Genomic DNA, 19,889 nt, shown 5'->3' with positions numbered 1-19,889 from the left:
AATCCAGGGTCAGTAGTCAAATTAGCCTATTTATGTATGTTATATGTGAATTTATTGTTATTTATGTTCGGATAGCGTCATATTCTCAATAATTACCTTTGCAAATATGCTTTGAAACAGATAAAGGGAGACAACATAAAGAACACTGGAAGCTGCTTTCTTTTAAAAAAACTGAAAGTACTGATTAAAGCCCCTGATGTTCGCACACTATTAAAGGAAATTGATATGAATGAGCGGCAGTAACAAAATGTGCATTTCATTTTAAATTCATGTGCACTGCTCTTCCTCAGGCAAGCTCCCTGATGTTTGATGTTCTGACTTCCAGTTGCTTTCAATGTGGACTATATTGAAATCAAATATGACCAGATCGCTCTGCTATAGCCCCGGGAAAAAGAAATAAACTGCTAGGCCCCAAGTAACCCCTCTCTTGATGCTGCTTACGGACCCTCTTTAAGGAGAACCTCGAGCAGGTATCATTTTTCTCTGGTTGGGTAATTGTTTTCTTTAATGGTGAAGATTCCCAACAGAGGTATTGCATTTGCATCAATTAGATATGAGCTTTTGCATATCATTAAGTTATTTTTTAATGAAGGCCGACGGCTTCAATTCAGAAGTAATTATACATAGGTACTTTGTATAATTATTGTCTTTGAATTCTGTGTAAATGTGCTTAAACTCTGTAACAACGAGGCATACACGGAGAACTTTGCCATTTATAAGACATGCTTTTTAAAAAGAAAACACCAATTGTAAATTAGTCGCGAGGTGTCTCCGCCCACCGCTGACCAAACCGGAAGTGTAGCTGTTGTTGTCACACTGGAAGAAGATGGCTGCTGCTCCGACTTTTTTCAATGAAGACACCGATATTTCAACTTAATTTCGTTTTCTCGCATTGGAGCTACAGTCGTGCGCTATGCAACCCAGAAGGCAAGTCCACCCTTCGTCGCTTCGCGTCTCAGACGCCGTAATGCCATCGGCGTAGCTGGGAACTCACAGTTGCCCACCAGGAACGAGCTAGCATGCTAACGTTAGCCGCGTTAGCCCTCAACGGTCGGGCATCAACGAGCTCGCCTCTGCTCTGCCGCTGTCTTCACTGGGCTCCCAGTCGTTATAGACCCACAACCCGGGCTACCCGCTCCAACCGACTCCCCCACATGTGTTTGCATGTATTCCCTTTGCTGGAGCGTTTAAAGTACACGTAAAGCATGAAACAACTCAAGATGAAACAGTTTTGCGTGCCAGTCATGTTCTGTTCTGTAGGGTGTCTGTGTTGATTCATCTATTGTATGCAGTGGTGTGACCCTGCTGTGTTGATGTGCAGGCTGTGAATGGTCACTTTAGGAAGGTGACCGTGTGGGGCAGAAAGGACAGCGTCGTCTACCCTCGCTTGCATCGGAGCTGGCGGTGGACCACAATGGTGAGTTTTCTCATCTCGTTCAAGTCCTGTGCAGCGGAGAACCACAGCGGTCATCTGTAGAGTAAACAGCTTGTTCTCCCCTCTGCCGATGTGTGAGTTTCGGTGGTGACTCATCTGTTCCATTTTTCTCTGTATTTACCAAAGCAACAAGTCTTGGAATATGCATTGGATCGAGCTGAGGTAAACACATGTATCCCTGTGCATGCTTTACACGCACTATGCACTGCCAATGTTTGTTATGCACCAGCTGTTTCCTCGTCCAATAACATGTTTTATTGTCGATTCAGTACATTGTTGAAAGTGCTCGTCAACGACCAGCCAAAAGAAGAATTTCCACTGGCGGGAGGAAGAGTTTGTATCAGAAGCTCTATGAGCTGTACATCGAGGAATGTGAGAAAGAGCCTGAGTTAAAGGTCCGTGTGAAGTAACTTGACTCTTATTAGTTATGACTAAGTAGTAATGGCCAAGAATTCAAATCTTGTTAATTTCATCTTTTGGGTGTGAGTAGAGAAACGTCAACTTGTATTGATAATCGTTTTTAAACGCACAGGTTATCTCTCAATAGCCTGAACAGTGCTGTAAAAATAGTGATAGCATAAAGCTTTAGATTATGAATGGTACTTAACACTTAATACTTAAACATTAAGATTATAAAGTCAGCGCTCACTTAAGTCTTCTAAGTAGTCATTATTGAAGTTTAAAATTATTCATATGTTTTTTGTTTTTGTTTTTCTGAAGAATTTGAGGAGAAATGTGAATTTACTTGAGAAGCTGGTGTCTCAGGAGTCCGTATCGTGTCTGGTGGTCAACTTGTACCCCGGGAATGAAGGCTATTCATTAATGCTCAGGGGGAAAAATGGATCTGGTAAGATAAGACAATGGAGTCTGTTAATGTCATGCAGTTGTGTTTTTCCGGTCAGTGAAACACAATCGCCTCATTTGTAACAATGGTGTTCTGTGTCGATTTTTAGACTCGGAAACCATCCGTCTGCCATACGAAGAAGGAGAACTCTTGGAGTACCTAGATGCAGAGGAGTTACCTCCTATTCTGGTGGATCTATTGGAGAAATCACAGGTGTCTATTTGTTAATGCACCTAGATAATTGTGCATAAACCATTATGTGTGTGTGTGTGTGTTTTTTAAGGTTTTCCATGTATCAAATGTAAGTTTTAACTTATTTGAATTTGAGATATTAATGCGCATACTTTAAAGACTTTATTTATGAATGTATATATTAGAATAATTTGTTCTTTTTGTTTGCTGTAATTTTCTGTTGCATGACCTTTGCCATCTGCAATTTGTCTCAGGTGAACATCTTCCATTGTGGCTGTGTAATAGTAGAGGTGAGAGACTACAGGCAGTCTGGTAACACCAAGATGCCTACCTATCAGAGCAGACACATCCTGCTGCGGCCAACCATGCAGGTAAACAAGTAAAATACATGGTAATAATCAATTGTATCTATTGACATGTGTACTTACGCATGTTTATGCATTTGTTAATATGACCTGGAATGAGCGATACGGTAGCTTACCATTAACCATTAATGTAGAAAAGCTGAGATGTTTAAATGTGTATTATTGCCCTGCAGACTCTGATCTGTGATGTCCATGCCATGACCAGTGATCACCACAAGTGGACGCAGGTAAAGTGCACTCTCTCAATGAGAACCAAAACCACACATCCGACGTCTTGATTTGCCCTTTGCCTTTGCTAATTTGTTTGACCATAATGGTAGTAAGCACCATCACATTGCACCAGTGTTTTCTGTAGCCTCTGTTTCTCTCTGCTTTAGGATGACAAATTACAGCTGGAGAGTCAGTTGATTTTGGCCACAGCTGAACCTCTGTGCCTGGACCCCTCCATTTCTGTCACGTGCACAGCCAACCGCCTGCTGTACAACAAGCAGAAAATGAACACTCGCTCTATGAAACGGTACTAAACACGCTGCTCAGCTCCCTTTGACTTCTGTCACACAAGCAAAGGAATTGCTCATCTGTGGGGGGTTTTCTGGAAATAAAAGCTCTGTAATTGTGAAGAAAAAAACAGTCACTGAATGAAGCAAAATACATGATCATTCTTAGTCACCTCATTTCTATCGTAGGTGTTTCAAGAGGCACTCTCGAGCCGCCCTGAACAGGCAGCAAGAGCTTTCCCATCTGCCACCACAGCTACGGCTCTACGACTACCTGCAGAGGAGGAAGGAGAGGAAACCTGCTCCCGCCGCCGACCTTAAGATCTCAAAGATCGGAAATGTGAGTAGTCAACACGCCCACAATTTAATAAGCATATATATGGGTGTGTGAGTGCAGTGCACATAAGACAAAGTTGACAGGGCCTGTATTCCATTAGTTTGATTTTCTCTCACATAAGGATCATTGTTTCTATCCATCACACTGATCATGTTAAAATAAAACTTGACGAAATGGGTTGAGTCATATTAATTTAAAACATTCTAATTTCATTATGAAGGTGGAAAAAAAGCCAGTGTTTCAGTTGTGCCAATTTTTCTCTTTGGCCCTTTGCTTTGTTTGTTATCTGTTGGGATCTGCTAACCTACTTCAGCATAGTTTAATGTGTGCTGTCATTGTGCTCTCACCCCTTTCGCTCATGCCTCTTTTTTGTTTTTCTCTTTGTTGCTTCCCGGTTGTCATCACTGGCAGTGTGTGGACATGTGGAAGCAGAGCAACTGCCAACTATCTGTACCAAAGGAAATTGATGTGAGTCGCCCGCTGGTCCTCTACAACACATAAACACTGAAGCCAACACCACTTAAAACTAACTCAACTCTTAGTTTTGCACTTGCAGTAAGGGCGTAATGAACCAGATGGTATTGTTGGTGTGTGTCTTTAGGTGGAGAAATATGCTGTGGTTGAGAGATCTCTGCAGCTGGAGGACTCTCAGCCCACAACTGTGATCTGGCCTGCTGAGGTAAGTGTGACAGAAGCATTAACACCACGAGGGTACTGATCAATGTGGCTGTTTGCAGTTATTACTAAGAAGAGAGCAGCTGTGTGTAAAGCTTAATGTGGAAAATGTTCCCTCTGTCTTAGGTTGAAAATACCACAGAGCCATTTCGTTTAGTATTCAAAAAGGTGTTTGTTTAGTGCTAGCAATGACCAAAGTATGAACTCAGAAAAGAAAGTTCCCACGTCCTTAAACCGACGCATATTTGAAGAACCATAAAACTGTTGTAAATGTGGCGCTGTTCATGGACACCAATTCAGCGATAACTTGTATGTGTTCACTTTCTTTACACAGGAAGTTGTAGATGACTACACGTTTGAATGTGAAGTTGGGGGCCAACCCCAGATGACCAAGGTGTCCATCTTCCAGTCAATGGGGGACCCGCTGGTGTATGGAAAGATCTACTGTGCTAAAGAACCAAAAGCCGAAGAGGACAGCTCAGATCTCAAGCTCATACATTCCCCGTAAGGACGGCCTGTGATGCCTTATGAGCATGAGTATTCAAGAATGATTGTACTTCATTTTAAATATCAACCTAAATTCACTTGCCCTCGTCTGTTTCGTCTCATTCACAGTTTCCTCATAGGCTCCAAGATAGATGCAGATCGGTGAGTCCTCCTGTTTGCTTTCGTTGAGCGTCCTGTCAAATGATCTGTGTTGAGGGACATGCTATTGGGAGAGCATGCTATAAATGATGTGTTATGTGTGGTTCGTAGGTTTCTTACTCAGTACAAAGGAGTGTATGAGAGTGATGTGAAGTGTGAGGTCAAGATGTCCCATAACTCAGGCAGCGCGGGACAGGGGGCTCCCTCCCCTAGCAAAGATGAGGTAAGTACTGCCTTGCTCTGATTTAAGGGAAGTATGAGGTTTGCAGAATTTACACTTCCCTGTGAATAGAATGTGAAATTGAATGACACCTCTACAGATTCAGCTTACACAGGTTGCTTCATACTAGAAAGAAAATATTTAAATTTCTCCCAATAAGTTATCTTTTTGAAGTTTGAAGTGTATTTGGCCTATTGAGCAAACTAGTTTGAATATCATCTGCAGGGTGAAGGGATTCCTCCACTGGTCCAAACGTCTGTTTTGGGAAAAGGGGGGAAGCATCGACCCCCTCCCATCAAACTGCCTTCTGGATCAGGCAACAGCTCCTCAGGTACACCTGCTAAGTTTGACAAAGATTAATGGGCAAACATGTGGTGGCCGTGCGTACTTCCTTTGAGCAGGGTGGTCGAAAACAGACACACCAATATGAGGAATGTGGATAAGTAGCCCAACTTGTGTAAAAAAAGGCTGTAAAGTTATAGGAGATGATGTTATACAGTCACATGGTATATAGGTTATTGGGTTTAGGTTTGTCTTCTAGCCAGAGTGGATCCAGAATGTCTCAATACTCCCTGCTTGTGATATTTAAAACGCACATATCTCAACCACTCTTTTATTCTTTAGGTAATCTATATAGTTCACAAACCACCAGTGGTCTACTCAAGTGTCCTACGCCCCCTCCAGCCAAAAGCCAGTCTCTGAACAGGAAGCACTCCATGGAGCTGAGCCAGGTGGGCCTCCTGTCACCGGCCTCGCTCTCCCCCATGGGCTCCACACAGAGTAAGTAGCGCTGAGTCCAACTGGCAGCTGTGCGGCCGCCTTGTACCAGATTGTCTTACATAAGCTCTTCTCAAGCCTCCAGTTTTCCAAGTCAAGAATTATTTCTGACAAATTATGAAAAATTACCATGACCAGGTCTTTCCAGGTCTTTAGAGATATGGAAGAGCACAGAATGAACAAAACCACAGAGAGAGGTATTTGAGACTTGACAAGTAGACAGAAAATTGCATCAGCACTAGCACTATAGCAATTATGTATTCTGACCTAACACATCTGTTTAGCACATTGCCAGCTAAAGAGGGGAGGTTTGGACCAGAGCCATATAATTTTATCTGGCCATTGTTTGACATTTTCAAAAGAAATCTACACTGAAGTGCCAGGATTGTCTGCATCGCCTGGTCCCTTTACCCCCTCTGTTCCTCCGTTTCAGGATCGGGGACCCCCAAGTCCTCCACCCCCACACCCACCAACACGCCCTGCTCGACGCCGCACCCCACCGACGCCCTCTGCGCTCCTCTCTCGTTGACCCCCACCCCTTCGGAGCCTCCCATGCTTCAGAGCCAGTCGCAGCCCGCCCTCCTCACGTCGTTCGCCCAGCAGCAGCTAGCTCTGAGCCAGCCGATGCCCGTCATGAGCATTCCCCTGCCCACCATGGGCACGTCCATCACCACGGGGACCACCTCGCCGCAGGTCATGGGCAACCCGGCGGGGCTCAACTTCATCAACGTGGTCAGCTCCGTCTGGTAGGGATGAGATCTGCCAAATCTCCGATTCCTCTCTTTAACCCGCCAGGCACTGTCACTCTTCATGACCATCCCGTAATGTTTGTGTAGCAGTCCTCAGACCTTGATGAGCGGCTCCAACCCCATGCTGGGTCCCGGGCTTAACCTGAGCGGGATCCTTCCGCCCGGAGGACTGATGCCAACCATGCAGTCCGCGGCACAGGCCGGTAAGATATTTCCGTGCCGCGTCGCAAAAAGTATTACTTTAGTTGGTAATTAGAAATGCTGCAGGGTAGCAGAGTGTAGGTTACCCTCCAAATAAACTCCCTGTGCTGACATAGTATTTAATTAGTTTTACGGGCTGTAAAATACCATTGTACTTTATATATCCAAGTCCAGTAAAAGAGGCCCAGTAGGTCTAATGATACAAACCAGATAAGTTGATTTAGTGAGGAAGCTTGCGTATGTCTCTACTATTTAGTCTGGTGAATGTGAGGCTGATTTGTGTTGCAGGAAGTCCTTTTGGCCTGAACAGCAGCGCTGGGTTAAGACCGCTGAACCTACTGCAGGTATGTGTTCCAGCTAGTCTGTAATGCTGCTAGTAGAAGGCACTGGTGTTTGGTACAGCTGACGTCCTGATCCTGCACCTCTGTTTCTACACCTGGGACAGTGATGAGATTGCACAGCTCAATTTCCCCGCACTTGCTTTCCCTGCACCTCATATGCCATGTAGTGAACACCATTTTTTGATGTTCTTGTTTCGATATTGTGGTATTAGTGATGGTCTAGCTACGCCGTATTGTTTGATATCTTTGTTAATTCTCCCCTTTCACCTTCTGCTCTTGTCCTCTTTTCTTTGCTTACATTTGCATCATTCCTTTCCCTTCTGCCTCTTTTCTCCCTCATCTCTCCTTCTGTTCCTCGTCAACTGTTTGTACGTCGATGTGTGTCTGTGTTAACATCTCCAGATCCCCACTCGTCCTCTCATCTTTAACCCTCTGCAGCAGCAGCAGCTGGCACAGTTCTCCCCACAGCAGAGTCAGTCGGCCACCTCCAGCCCTCAACAACAGGGAGAGACGGTGAGGCGCACAGTTGCATTCACATGCAATACATACAAACGCACACGCACACAAATTATATAGTTAAGATGAGAACAAGAATTTGACATTTGAATGTCTCCAGGCCAAGACCTGAAGATCTTTGAAATGACATCAGTTAAGGCACTCGTTGTCATACTAAAGCAAGTTTAAGAAAATCTGCAGAGAATAATGGGAGCAAAGCCCAGAATCCACCAGTGCCAAGGCAACACTGACATGTTCAAAAAAGGCTGTAGCAGAAGCGGTAACCACTTCAAAATGCCTCATAACCACCTAATAACTGGTACTGCAGACTATCCTCTTTTAAAACTCAGTTTTCATAGTGTTCTTTGTGTCGTGCTTTGTAAATAACGTGCTTGAAGAGTTGGTAAACCAGTGCTTGGGCTCTTTCCAGGTCATAAAGTCTTTACAGATGTCAAAACACAAGGGAGATTTTTATATAGAATCACTTTTAATAATGTATTCTTTTATAAATTAAGAGTTGACTGGAGGAGTGTACACGTTGCCGCTCTAGTCTTTGAAGGGAAAGAACTTGTGTGTAATGGCCTCACTGACCTGTTTCTTGTGCGTGACTGCAGGGGGATCAGGGGTCTGATCAAAGTTTAGGAAACCAGCAAACAGCGGTCATCAACCTGGGAGTCGGAGGCTTCATGTCTTCTCAAGCAGCAGGTATGAGCCACAGACACCAAAATACACATTAACAGCACACATGAAACATTTCCCTTTTGATCACGCCGTTAACCTGTTTAAAAAACGAATTGACATCATACCAATAATAAGTCCTCCTAATAAGTTCTCATTCATAAGTATTGTATATGATCATTTTACTGAATTTAAACACTGTGCCCGTCAGCGCAGCATATGACAACTGACAGGAGGGACTCAACTTCCTCTCCTCTGCTGCATTCTCTTTTTTTATTTTACTTTTGTTGTTGTTTTTTTTGTCCCCACCCTTATTTCTTTCCTTGCTCCACTGCCTTCTCAACTTGCCCTGCTCACCTGTCGGGCCCACCCCATTTATGCTATTTACCTATAATCTACTTAATAATGTCCATGCACATGGCCATTCACCTGTGCTGTTTGTTGGCCTCCCTGCTTCCTCGTTTGGTCGTCTCCTTCTTTCATCTTACCTCTCTCCTCAAACATATGTTGTTATGCATCACTGAAACCCTCCACCTCTCCCTTACCTCCCCCTCAAATTCACCCCCCCTTTGGACGTGTGTGTGTTTTCTCTCTCCACACTTTACTCCATTCCTTCTCCTGCTTCTCTCCCTCTTGCCGCCACATCCTTCCTTTTGGGGTTCCCTCTCTCCCTCCTCCCCCCTTAGTGCTGTCCCAGTTGGGCTGTGGGCTGGACGGGTCTGGGCCCCCGCTGCCTTCTCCAAGGTTTCAGCAGCAGCACCAACCACAGATCCAAGTAATACAGCAACTTTAACATCTATATACACATGCACATACGTTAAGATTCACCAGCCAGCTTCCCATGCCTTTATTTAACAGGCAGGCAGGCATGTGTTGTGCTTTTTTGTAAACAGAAGATTACATACTTATGTTCATTATTCACTACGCAGTACAATTTCAATTTGGTTTTAAAGTAAAGGACACCACAAACAACTGTTTACTGTATGTCACAGAATAAAATACAACCGTGGCCCCTTGGAAGCAGAATCGGAACAACTTTAAATGACAATTTGTAGGTGAAACCATATTCCCCCAGGGCCAGATTATCATCCAGATGTTATACATCTACTCCATCTTGTGTTGTATGTTTGTTTAATATGTTGTTTGACAAAGATAAATCTCAGCAACCCACACACCACAGCTTGTGCCACCTCCAATGGCAGCAACTAACAGCGTGCCCTGCTGGGAGCCATGTTCAAAGCTTTTCGCTACAGGATAGGGAATAGTACATGTCAGCTGGTGCTGCTGAGATGCTGGCGGCATCATAAAGGATGAGAGGTGATGGACCGTGAGCACGAATGTTGAGGTGTTTTCAAGATCAATGTTGTTGTTTTCCTGCCCAGTTGAAGTTGCTGACTTACTCCGAGCAGAAAGCCCGGTTGCCCCCTGCATGTAGGTCTGCCAGGAGCACAGGCAATGATCTGTGTGTCCCCCCCCAACGCCACTGGTGCTGCTTGACTGTATTCCTGCCTCACTCCCCAACTCATCCACACTTCTCCCAAATCTTCATCTCTTTCTTCTGCAACCCATTAACCCCTCTACTGTGCTTCTCCGCACACTGCTCTTGTATTTCGTACCAGGCTTTGGTTCAGCTTCACTAACCCATGACACTTGTGGATGGTTATCGTTTTATAACACAAAGCATTATGCTGATAAGCTGAGACATCATTTTAGGGAGTCTGCTCAACTGTGGTGCCAGTGAATGTGTTTTTTTTAACCATGCGGCAGATGCTTGGACAGACCTAAGATTCACTAATGGAGATGTGCATTATGCTGCTGACAGCATCATACTGAAATCTCCTCTGATGCGTTTCATTTTCTGCACTTGCACAGTTGCAATTCTTGCAGCACCAAATGCAGCAGCAAATGGCTATGGGAGCAGCAGCTCCTCAGGGGGGAGCACCACAGCAACATACCGCCAGCCAACCAAGAAGTAAGAGGAAGAGGAGCATGCCACAGCCCCTCCCGAAGTTATGAGAGACTAACATCACAAAAAGAACTCTTCCCTCCTCCCAGCAACACTAGGACATGAATGATCCATACTGTGCTCTTTGTCTGACTCACTGTGGAGATTGCAGACAAAAAAAACAATTTTTTTTGCCCTTTTCGGTGTCTTTTTCTAGCTGACAAATTTGTATGAGATGGTTGTCAGAGGTTTTGGAGAATCAAAACTTTGTCTACCACAGGGCATTGGGTTTTAAAAGGCCAGGGAGTGCTACACTTAAAAAAAAACCTAGTGATATTTTTTAGATGAAAACAGAATAAGATGGTTTCTCGTAGGCGGCAGGCTTTTCACAATAGCACATCGCCCCTTCAGGAAGACGTCTCACTATGGGGGGGCAGAAAGGGTGAGGATTCCACATTCTTTGAGGATTCCTCATGAGCGTGCGTGTCCAACCCTCCTGCCTCTGCACGGTTGACACCGGTAGAAACTGCCCTTTAAGCACGGATCCCAGTGAGCTCGACGACACCAAATCCCCCATTTAACCATTACATGTGAAATGCAACTCTAATCTTGGAGTAGTGCCTGGGGGGGCCGCTCTCTACCTCTCAAGTCTGTTGGAAGTCTTTTCTTCTGTTGGCCATCCAGGCACAGGGCTCAAACCAAGGACTCAAGATGAAGATGCAAGACGGTGCGTCTGCTTTTGTACAGCGCATTTTGAAAAGGCATTTCCTTTTAAATCGTCGGGAGCCACGAGTGTATTCTTAAGAGACATCAATTGAGTGTGTGATGTGAGACATTTCTGGACACTGAGAAATAATTTTTTAAGCAGTCTTTGTCAGCAGTTTTATTGTTATTAAAAAAAAAGAATATATATTGACAGTGGAAAATACAGCTTTTAGATAAACAAAAATTATTGTCTGAGGCTCTTTATTTTGCTGCCTTCACACTGCGCACGACTTTGTCAATGAGTTTTTGGATCTCTCTCTGTCTCGTTGTGGCTCTGTTGATGCACTCCTGAAGCTTCTCTCCCGACAGCGGTGTCCCACCTGAGCCGGAGGCCAGAGGGAAATTTAGTTAAGAGAGGTTTCCTTTCCGTTCATAGCATTAGTTTCGAGGCTTGTGGTAGAGTATAATTTATATCGTTAAATGTAGAACTAGGGTGCCGTCCTCATTCTTATAGTAAGTTGACTTAACATTGGAGCAGTGACGGTAGACTGTCTCACGTAACGCAAGCTAAAGTTATGATACAAAAATAATTTCAAAGTATTACAGGTATCAACTAAAAACCTTTTAACTAAATTGCATTGGAACAATTAATAAAACAAAGACTATTTTAAAAAAGTGGATAATAAATCATGAGCTGAGCTAGTTTTAGAAATTTAAACAATTTTACACAAACACAGCACATCAGGTTCTTAAGCTCTACCATTTAAACAATGTATACCTGCTGAATCGTTTCCTGTTTGTAGTCTACAGGAAATGTTGACACAAGTATAAGCTCCAAGGGAGGCCAGTCATTACAGACTGATTGTCTGACCTGGTTTATGTACAATGCAGAGTCGATCTTCATCATCTGTCACCACAGTGAGGTGAGCGGTTGACAGACTCTCCTCATCAGCTGTGGGGTCGATGATCAGTATGGAGCTGCACAGAGAGTAGGCCGGGTTTACAAAAGTTATCAACACAGAATATGGATACCCATCTGAAATGTATTGACTTACTCATCAAAGACGCAAAATGAGGTGCCGACTGGATGTTTGCGAATATTCAGCCCTCGTCTCTCTTCAAAGTTAACCTCTGGTAAACTCGTCTCTTTGCTGATGGTGACCTCTGGGAGCTGTGCTGTAGGGAGCAGGTAGACAGTTAATATACCAATGAAAACCAGCTTCCAAAAAGAGCCCATTTTGCATTGAGCACATACTGTTCTTCAGGGCAGCCAGCAGGGCAATGATGCAAGCGTCCAGCACGTTCCCATCGTAATCCAGACACATCATGTCACAGTAGAGCACCCAGCAGAGCTGCAGGCACAATCAGCAGAATCAGGACCAAACACCCAACTTCGACAACATTCAGTCTTATTGGCTCCAGTGCACAATGGATGGATTTACCTTTCCTCTTTCGATGCACAAGTCCTCCGTTTGCATCAACTCAGAGCTGCAACCCCAATATGAAATAAATGTAGGTTAATAAAAGGGGGTAGTGAGCATTGATACCGTTAGCTAACACATGATGCTGGGGCTGTGATATGAAAACTAAAAACGTGTGCGAAAGGCCGTCGCACCTTTCAATTACATCGGCTACAAACTGGCTGGCAGCCTGTGCCTGTTCTCCCGGCGGGCCGGGCCGAAACCGGGAGGAACACAGCGGAGGCAGGTCCACGTTGGGCACTGAAAAGGTGGGGAACAGCACTTACAATCAGGGTCTGTGTGTTCATTGGGATTGCCTTTGCCAGATGTTGCTTTAAATCTATGTTTTGCAACCACTGCACTTACCTATGTAGCCTTTACCAGGTGCCTCCACTGCCGGGGTCGTCAGCTCCTGCGGATGAAGAGACACAACAAGTCAGAGAACCCGACAGATTTATTGAGATGCGATTTTTAATTGCAATACGTGAGCATGATCATTTACCGCCTTGATGCCACAGATGACTGTCGTGTTTCCAACCTTCACCAGGGCTGAGCCATCTGCTGTGGATATGGACCCTGAACAGAGCAGAGAAAACCATGTTCATGTAGACAAAGAGAAGTTATTGATAATACACTCTACCGATTAGTATCAACGCAGTGTCTTACCTATGTTTACAGTCGTGGTTCTGAACTCTGACAGCTCGCGTCCATCTGGACGACAGTTTTCTTTCTGGATGAGGAAGCATTTGAATGTTAAACCGCGGCTCACATGAAATTATAAATACATCGTATTTATCACTCTGCAGAGCAAGCTTGAGTTTAGTTAACGTTGGGCTGAAATAATCATTTTTTTCTGCTTCAATGACTTACGAGAAAGCTCCTGTGGTACTCCAGAGGCTCAGCAACTCTGTACAAGTGCACAGGTAAGGGAGTAAATTAGATATTAGCTTACAGAGACAGAAACTCTTACTGGTTACAGTTACGTCAATAATAGCAATCGACGAAAATTGGGGAGCAAGATATGCCTCATAACATTTGTTAACGTTAGTTATTGTTTCTGTCCTTAAACTTTTTCGCATTAGTGATATTGTCCAAATTAACTGTAGCACTGATCAGCACAACAGAACACGTCTTTGGAAGATCTGCATAAAGAATAAAAATCTGCCAACGATCAGCCATAACGATAATTAAAAATGTATAAATAATTTAACACCTGGAGATTTTACGTATAAATATCATTAATTAGTGTAACAGCTCAAGTCTGTCAGCCTTACTTGAAGCCGGCCGCCATGATGTTTTGATTACACCACGTGTGTTTGTTGGAGGTTCTACGGTGGCCGGGAGGAAGAAGGTTGCAAGCGATGAAATCCCAATTTGGATATTAATAAATTCAATCACAGAGAGGCTCTTGTAAATATTTTAATAAACCATTTTAATATTGAGCATTTAACAAAAAATAATAGTGTACTTGGTTTTGAATTGCTTTTTAAATACCGATCTAATAGAAACACAACAATAGGAGAGCAACTTACTTAAAGCCGCTATGCTCAGAGGCATTTTCACTAATGATTAAACATTTTTAATGGTTGGGTTAATGTTGTTTATGACAGGTGTAATAGTGTAATAGTTAAGAAGACTTAACACTACTAATTTAAAAGCCCCTGTTAGTATTTGTTTCAGCCAGTGTGGTTCCTCTAGTCGTTCGCCCTCCTGTTCACTAGATGGCGCTGGAGGCGCTGCAGGCTCTCACTGCCCCGCTCGGTGCCCTCTTGCCTCAAACTGATGATGTGTCGAGAAATTCCTGCTACTTCCGCGTCGCCGCTGTGTTCAGTTTTGATTGGCAGTGGAGTTCACTGGGCTACATAGATAGTAATGTAAAATACACAGACTCCTAAATATTGATTACACCTTATAACGCTCGTTCGCTAGCCTTTGAGCGAGCCACTTTGGTGTCTGTCAGTTGCTGCAGGCTAACTTATGGAAACATGGATTTCATCTTTGAAATAGTTCAGGCCTTGGTGGCATTGGCAGCTCTAAGTTTGATTGTGGTAAGTAACGTTAGTTATGATATTAAGTTAATATTGTATTGGCAGATATCATTTGTAGCTTATAACTGATCTGTGAGAATCTGTGATGTAAGAAGTCCTCGAAACAATTTACTGGTCTTTTTGTATCTTCCTCTAATTTTGAGCTAATTATCTATGGTTAATTTTTTCTTTCTTCGTTTAATCGTAAACATTTAATCACGAGGGAAATCCCTCACCTAAATGGTCCAGAGCAGTAAGAATAGTGACAAAAGAAACTGAATAGAATACAACAGCAAACTGGAATGAATCATGATACTGCAGCATCACACAGGATGAAAAATAAGAAAAGTTCACGAGCCATATTTCTTACCTTCCCAGAATAAAGAACAAAGACTACAAAACATAATTCAGTTTATACTCTGCCAATCAGATTTCTTTAATGAAGTGATGACACCTCATTCAAATAGCACAGGCTCTGAAGTATAGAATACATTAACCCAGTTCCCATCATTTATGTCAGAAAATGTATTCTCAGAAAAACAACCTGACAACAAGAATGCCGTTTTCATATTTCTCCCGTGTCAGGTGCTCATAATAGCCCACGTCACCGCCGAGATGGTGACACTCACACGCCATGAGAAGGAGAAATACTTCCTCACCGTCACAGGAGAGAAGGAGCTCTTCCCCAGCCTGCATGATCCCTCCTCCAGGGAGCTCTCCGTAGTGATCCCGGCCTACAACGAGGAACTTCGAAGTGGGTGTCTTCCTCACAGTGACACTATTAAGAAATGTTGAACCAAGTGGGACATGGCTACGTAGTTGCATTACAATGCACATTGGCAGGATACTTAAAGAATGTTCATGATTTGGCACATTACAAGTCCGTGTTTTAAGGGCCCTTGTTTACTCCATGTTGGATGATGAATAGTGCACCAGCAAATCAGCTGAGCATTTAGTGGAACGGGTGCATGTTAAATCCCAGCATACCATTCTCTCAGATTTAATGTCAGTGCACACCTGCAGTGGGTAATAAGCACTAATATGCGTGTGGATGTGTTTCATTGCAGTGCCAGTGATGTTGGATGAAGCTACCGAGTACTTGGAGAACAGACAGGTAAGTGCTCATCCTCTTCTATTCAGTCATGAACTAAACCACAGTACGTTATTGTGAGTTTGAGTCTGAAAATGAGTTTTGGCGACGAAATGAAAGGCAGATCCAGTTGTATCATCCCTTGATAGAAAGCTCAGTTTTTCAGTAATTTAAAATCAGTAGGTGGCAGCATTCACCATGAAATGTCACTGTTGTAATGTGTCCCTCACCTTATTACCTCTCTGCAGAAACAGCAGCCCTCTTTTACCTATGAGGTCATCGTGGTCGACGACGGCAGCAAAGACAAAACAACAGAGGTGATTTATGCGTCCAACTATGTCACTGAACAATTCAATGGTATACCAATAGACATTTGTTTCATGCTGTATTGCTGTCCTGCCAGGTCGCGCTGCGGTACAGTAGAAAGTACGGTGCTGATAAAGTTCGGGTCCTGACACTGGTGAATAACCGGGGGAAAGGAGGAGCTGTGCGGATGGTGAGACTGTAGATACTGAGCTCCAATACATGTGAAAAAAAGTCCAAAAGTAATAGTTGGGATTGTATTTTTGTGTTGATTCTACTTTGTAATGTTGTTTCTCTAAAAGGGAACTCTGAGCTCCAGAGGGAAACTCATTCTGATGGCCGATGCTGATGGAGCCACAAAGTTTGCTGACATTGAGAAAGTGGAGGCTGGACTTAATGCCCTCAAACCTAAACCGGTGTGTTGTGGTCTTTTTCAGGCTTTTTGTTATCATGTTGTGCGGTGGTTACAGTACTAAAACTCTCCGTCTGTACATATAGGAGAACATGGCAATTTCTTGTGGTTCCAGAGCTCACCTGGAGCAAGACTCAGTGGCCCAGGTAACTGTCTCTTTGACAATTTTTAATGTATTATGTATTATAGACCTGCGTCCCAACTAACCAGTAATAACCCCTGTTGTCTCTGATACAGCGCTCTATGTTTCGTACGTTCCTCATGTATGGCTTTCACTTCCTGGTGTGGTTCTTTTGCGTAAGAGGGATCAAAGACACACAATGTGGATTCAAGCTTTTCACACGCGAGGCCGCCCTCAAGACCTTCTCTTCCCTCCATGTAGAGCGATGGTAAGGACTCCCACTCCACCACACACCCCATGAACATTAGTTCAGACTTCTGTTGTGTCCTATTACCTTGTTTCCTTCTCACAGGGCTTTTGATGTGGAGCTCCTGTATATTGCCCAGTGTTTTAAAATCCCCATCGCAGAGGTGGCGGTCAACTGGACTGAAATAGAAGGTAGGGTTTAAATGGAATATGTTGACTCACACTTTGCTATCATGAAATTATTACTTAGTTGGATGATATGCTTTTCCTGTGAACATCTGATTTGATGTCTTTCAATTATTCCTGGTGCATATTAACATTTTGTTAATAGCATTTTAAAGGGGTTTATTATTTTGTTATTTTTCTATCTTGTGTTTTTGACTTGATTTTAAACTATTCTAGAATATCTATAAGCACTAAATGTCAGCAAACCTGGCGTTTTTCCCTTTTTGAAAGACTCACACAATGAAATGCCTTTTGCTTTTTCTCTGCCAGGATCCAAGCTGGTCCCGTTTTGGAGCTGGCTGCAGATGGGACGAGACCTTTTTTTTATTCGCATGCGCTACTTCACCAGGGCCTGGAAACTGCAGTCAGCGCATAAGACTGAGTAAAATACAGAGACCGCCTTTTACAGGAATATCGAACATCCGGGCGAGGTGGGATGAGAAACTGTGTCCGTCATTCACTGCCAGCAAGAACAATGTACAATGTACATCACGTCTTTCTCCTCCCCAAACCTCATCGCGTGTGAAGTGTTGGCGCGGTTGCCTTTTTTCTTTTTCTTTTTTACAGTTTTGATCGCAGCTTGTGATGGTCGCTGTTACACAGACATCTCTCCTGCTGCGGCTTTCAGAGTGCCTGTATTATTGATCCGGTTATTATGGTTACTCAATGTTTATTTTGCCAATCAGATGTAAGTGACCGATTGAAATGTGGACAATGATCTGTATGATTGGGATGGGAAGAATGAAAGTTACTATATGGGGTTGTAGTTTTGAGGAAACACAGTTGTGGATTGATGTATGACTTCAACCAAAATAAAAAGGCAACAATTTCAGATTTAATTATTGTCTACTAACTACGAGTGCAATAATTAGTCAGTTAATGAGTTGGTCAACAGAAATATTTTTAATTGATTTAAAATAACAAACTTTTAAAAATAGAACTTAAGAGGAAAATAGAGAATTCAAATTGTCTTAAAAAAATCTTCAAACAGAAGGATAGTAGTTGTGAATCTGTGATTTCTACTTTGTTTATATTGAAACAATGTTGTGTCTCTTTGCAAGTACACACACACAGCCTCCCATTTGCTAATGTGATGTTTTTTCAGTGTCCAATATCTAACTGTAGAATTTGTCGGATGCACCTTCTCCACACAGGGTGCACAGTTTCCCTACTTGGGGTCAGACATGCTGCACAAGGAACTGGCTCCATGGACACATCAGTTCAATATTATTACGAGAAATCTGCACCATCTGACCCCACTTGCAGTTTATTTAATTAGTATAAAATTAGATTTAACCTCTGAAATCACCACATCAGACGTTATGGTAGTCTGAGTAAACCAAGTTCTCAACAGTGTGTTTTTTTTAGGTTGCAGAGACGCGGATGTCTGTCGCTGTGGGGGCCTCTGGGGGCCCCTCGGGGCCCCCGGGGAGCGCATCCTGTCCGTCTGTCTGCCCTCTGCGACCAGACAACACACAAGAGCGCCAGCGGACCGCAATCTGTCTGCCGCTTCCCAGCTTCCTGCCCGGTGGTGACGACATTTACAAGAATATTTCATTGATCTATTTGATTCCCCGCCGGGGGGCCCGGGTGCCGGGGGGGCACGTAAAGACGTGTGTGATGCCCTAATGGATGCCCTTTTTAATTAACGCCTGGAAGTAAAATCAATATTAAGCTCGTGAAGGAGGCTCCCCGACATACCTGTTAGTGACACGCGGCAGTGGATGACCGCACCTGATGGTGGTTGTTGGGGAAAGAAATATCAGTTTCTTTTATTTATTTTTGACTTGGACCCCCCCAGAGTGCTGGGAGTATTGTTGCGGACCGCAGCAGTTGCTGTAAACTGGAAATGTCAAACTTGCAGACTCGCTGTCGCCAGGCCGGGATTGCGTCATTAACTGGACTAGCCACGGCACTCCCAATAAAGCGTCGTATCCATCCGCAATGCGAAAGAAACTCATATGGCTCCTAACAAAAGAAAATCAAACAACTTCACTTGGATAAAGAGAATTTTTTTTAAAGTACTACTGAATTCGCTTAATAAATTACATATAGAACTAATATATATTAACTTCACGCTGTGATACCCAGTATGGATCACAATTTACAGACCATTTTTCATTTTTTTTTTTTTTTATGAATGTCTGTTCTCCGTACGAATCTGACGGCAGGTGTGATTGTTTAATTTCCTGACCCCCGTCAGAGCTTGAGACAGCGGGACCGCGGGCTCAGGTGGAGCCACGGACACGCGCGTACGTGCATGCAGTTGCGGCGCATGAATCTGAAATTCTGTGAAAGTTGCAAGAGGGGGAAGGCGGAGGGATCTCGCAGGGAGGCGCTGCGGTTCCAGCCAGGCTGACGCCGCCGTGGCTGTGTGGCGCTCAGCTGGAGCTGCTGGAGGAGCGCAGGCTCCGGGCTCCTCAAACCTGCATCAAAGCGGCCACAGGCTGCCGGCACATACCGGAAAGGAGCGTGCGTGTGCCTTCACAATAATAGCGTGTATCGTGTACGTAGTAGTAATGTATCCATTACTAAGTAAAATCAAGTGGGAATGTATGGATTGTTCTAAAATCAACTGTAACCTATACCCGAATTGGCAAAATAGGGTAAAAAAAAATAGGGTACATTTTGTCATGATTAGCCTGTAACGAGTCGTAAATGATTTAGTTTACATTGGAAACATTTTGCACTTCTTTATGCAACTAAATTAGGAATGCACAATGGTATATATAATAGTAGCACACACATTTTTCCTTTTTGAATTCAGGACATCATTTGAAATGATCAATGAGTTCTCTTACTTCTGACCCCTTCTTGTGACAACACGAAACCTAAAACTCTAGTTAACCAAGCTTTTATTTTGAAATGTCTAACAGAGTGGAATTTGTATTGTGGCTAACTTGA

The 19,889-nt window shown here is 43.6% G+C and overlaps 3 protein-coding genes across 7 annotated transcripts; 2 read left to right on the top strand and 1 right to left on the bottom strand.

Moving 5' to 3' along the window:
• The first annotated feature begins 801 nt into the window (after positions 1-801).
• On the top strand, positions 802-11,339 carry supt20 (SPT20 homolog, SAGA complex component). Of its 4 annotated transcripts, none has more exons than XM_037468420.2 (24): positions 802-927; positions 1,322-1,417; positions 1,562-1,597; positions 1,705-1,830; positions 2,156-2,282; positions 2,389-2,492; positions 2,726-2,842; positions 3,010-3,063; positions 3,214-3,353; positions 3,523-3,673; positions 4,082-4,138; positions 4,272-4,349; positions 4,680-4,849; positions 4,961-4,993; positions 5,102-5,213; positions 5,436-5,541; positions 5,835-5,990; positions 6,421-6,733; positions 6,827-6,939; positions 7,226-7,281; positions 7,681-7,791; positions 8,388-8,478; positions 9,138-9,226; positions 10,324-11,339. In XM_037468420.2, the coding sequence occupies exons 2-24, from the start codon at positions 1,415-1,417 to the stop codon at positions 10,465-10,467; spliced, it is 2,487 nt and encodes an 828-aa protein (XP_037324317.2). In that variant the 5' UTR covers positions 802-927; positions 1,322-1,414; the 3' UTR covers positions 10,468-11,339. The 4 variants fall into 4 exon arrangements, with proteins under 4 accessions (XP_037324317.2, XP_037324318.2, XP_037324315.2 ...); XM_037468421.2 differs by having other exon boundaries at positions 6,824-6,939; positions 7,717-7,791; XM_037468418.2 differs by having other exon boundaries at positions 6,824-6,939.
• exosc8 (exosome component 8) lies at positions 11,292-13,927 on the bottom strand. 2 transcript variants are annotated; one of them, XM_037468455.2, is made up of 11 exons: positions 13,836-13,927; positions 13,432-13,468; positions 13,228-13,291; positions 13,064-13,137; positions 12,928-12,973; positions 12,717-12,822; positions 12,544-12,589; positions 12,357-12,453; positions 12,157-12,277; positions 11,973-12,079; positions 11,292-11,481 (listed from the first exon to the last, which is right to left on the bottom strand). In XM_037468455.2, the coding sequence occupies exons 1-11, from the start codon at positions 13,850-13,852 to the stop codon at positions 11,363-11,365; spliced, it is 834 nt and encodes a 277-aa protein (XP_037324352.2). In that variant the 5' UTR covers positions 13,853-13,927; the 3' UTR covers positions 11,292-11,362. The 2 variants fall into 2 exon arrangements, with proteins under 2 accessions (XP_037324352.2, XP_037324351.2); XM_037468454.2 differs by lacking the exon at positions 13,836-13,927 and adding an exon at positions 13,775-13,822.
• A 444-nt stretch (positions 13,928-14,371) lies between these two features.
• On the top strand, positions 14,372-17,817 carry alg5 (ALG5 dolichyl-phosphate beta-glucosyltransferase). The gene is made up of 10 exons (XM_037468453.2): positions 14,372-14,609; positions 15,174-15,342; positions 15,656-15,702; positions 15,927-15,995; positions 16,082-16,174; positions 16,284-16,397; positions 16,480-16,539; positions 16,631-16,782; positions 16,867-16,952; positions 17,256-17,817. The coding sequence occupies exons 1-10, from the start codon at positions 14,547-14,549 to the stop codon at positions 17,369-17,371; spliced, it is 969 nt and encodes a 322-aa protein (XP_037324350.1). The 5' UTR covers positions 14,372-14,546; the 3' UTR covers positions 17,372-17,817.
• Positions 17,818-19,889: the final 2,072 nt, after the last annotated feature.

The sequence above is a fragment of the Pungitius pungitius genome, chromosome 16 (assembly GCF_949316345.1).
Source record: "Pungitius pungitius chromosome 16, fPunPun2.1, whole genome shotgun sequence".
In the NCBI taxonomy this organism is placed as follows: Eukaryota; Metazoa; Chordata; class Actinopteri; order Perciformes; family Gasterosteidae; genus Pungitius; species Pungitius pungitius.
This window is presented reverse-complemented; position numbering and strand designations above follow the sequence as displayed.

Coding starts and splice junctions, on each gene's coding strand:
- supt20 (XM_037468418.2), top strand. Junction 2,283..2,388: donor CAGGGGGAAAAATGGATCTG/GTAAGATAAGAC, acceptor GTCGATTTTTAG/ACTCGGAAACCATCCGTCTG. Junction 2,843..3,009: donor TGCTGCGGCCAACCATGCAG/GTAAACAAGTAA, acceptor ATTGCCCTGCAG/ACTCTGATCTGTGATGTCCA.
- exosc8 (XM_037468454.2), bottom strand. CDS start 13,800: ATGATATTTATACGTAAAATCTCCAG. Junction 12,823..12,927: donor ACCTGGTAAAGGCTACATAG/GTAAGTGCAGTG, acceptor CCACCTTTTCAG/TGCCCAACGTGGACCTGCCT. Junction 11,482..11,972: donor CTGCATTGTACATAAACCAG/GTCAGACAATCA, acceptor CCTCCGGCTCAG/GTGGGACACCGCTGTCGGGA.
- alg5 (XM_037468453.2), top strand. CDS start 14,547: ATGGATTTCATCTTTGAAATAGTTCAGGCCTTGGTGGCATTGGCAGCT. Junction 15,703..15,926: donor AGTACTTGGAGAACAGACAG/GTAAGTGCTCAT, acceptor ACCTCTCTGCAG/AAACAGCAGCCCTCTTTTAC. Junction 16,175..16,283: donor AAGGAGGAGCTGTGCGGATG/GTGAGACTGTAG, acceptor TTTCTCTAAAAG/GGAACTCTGAGCTCCAGAGG.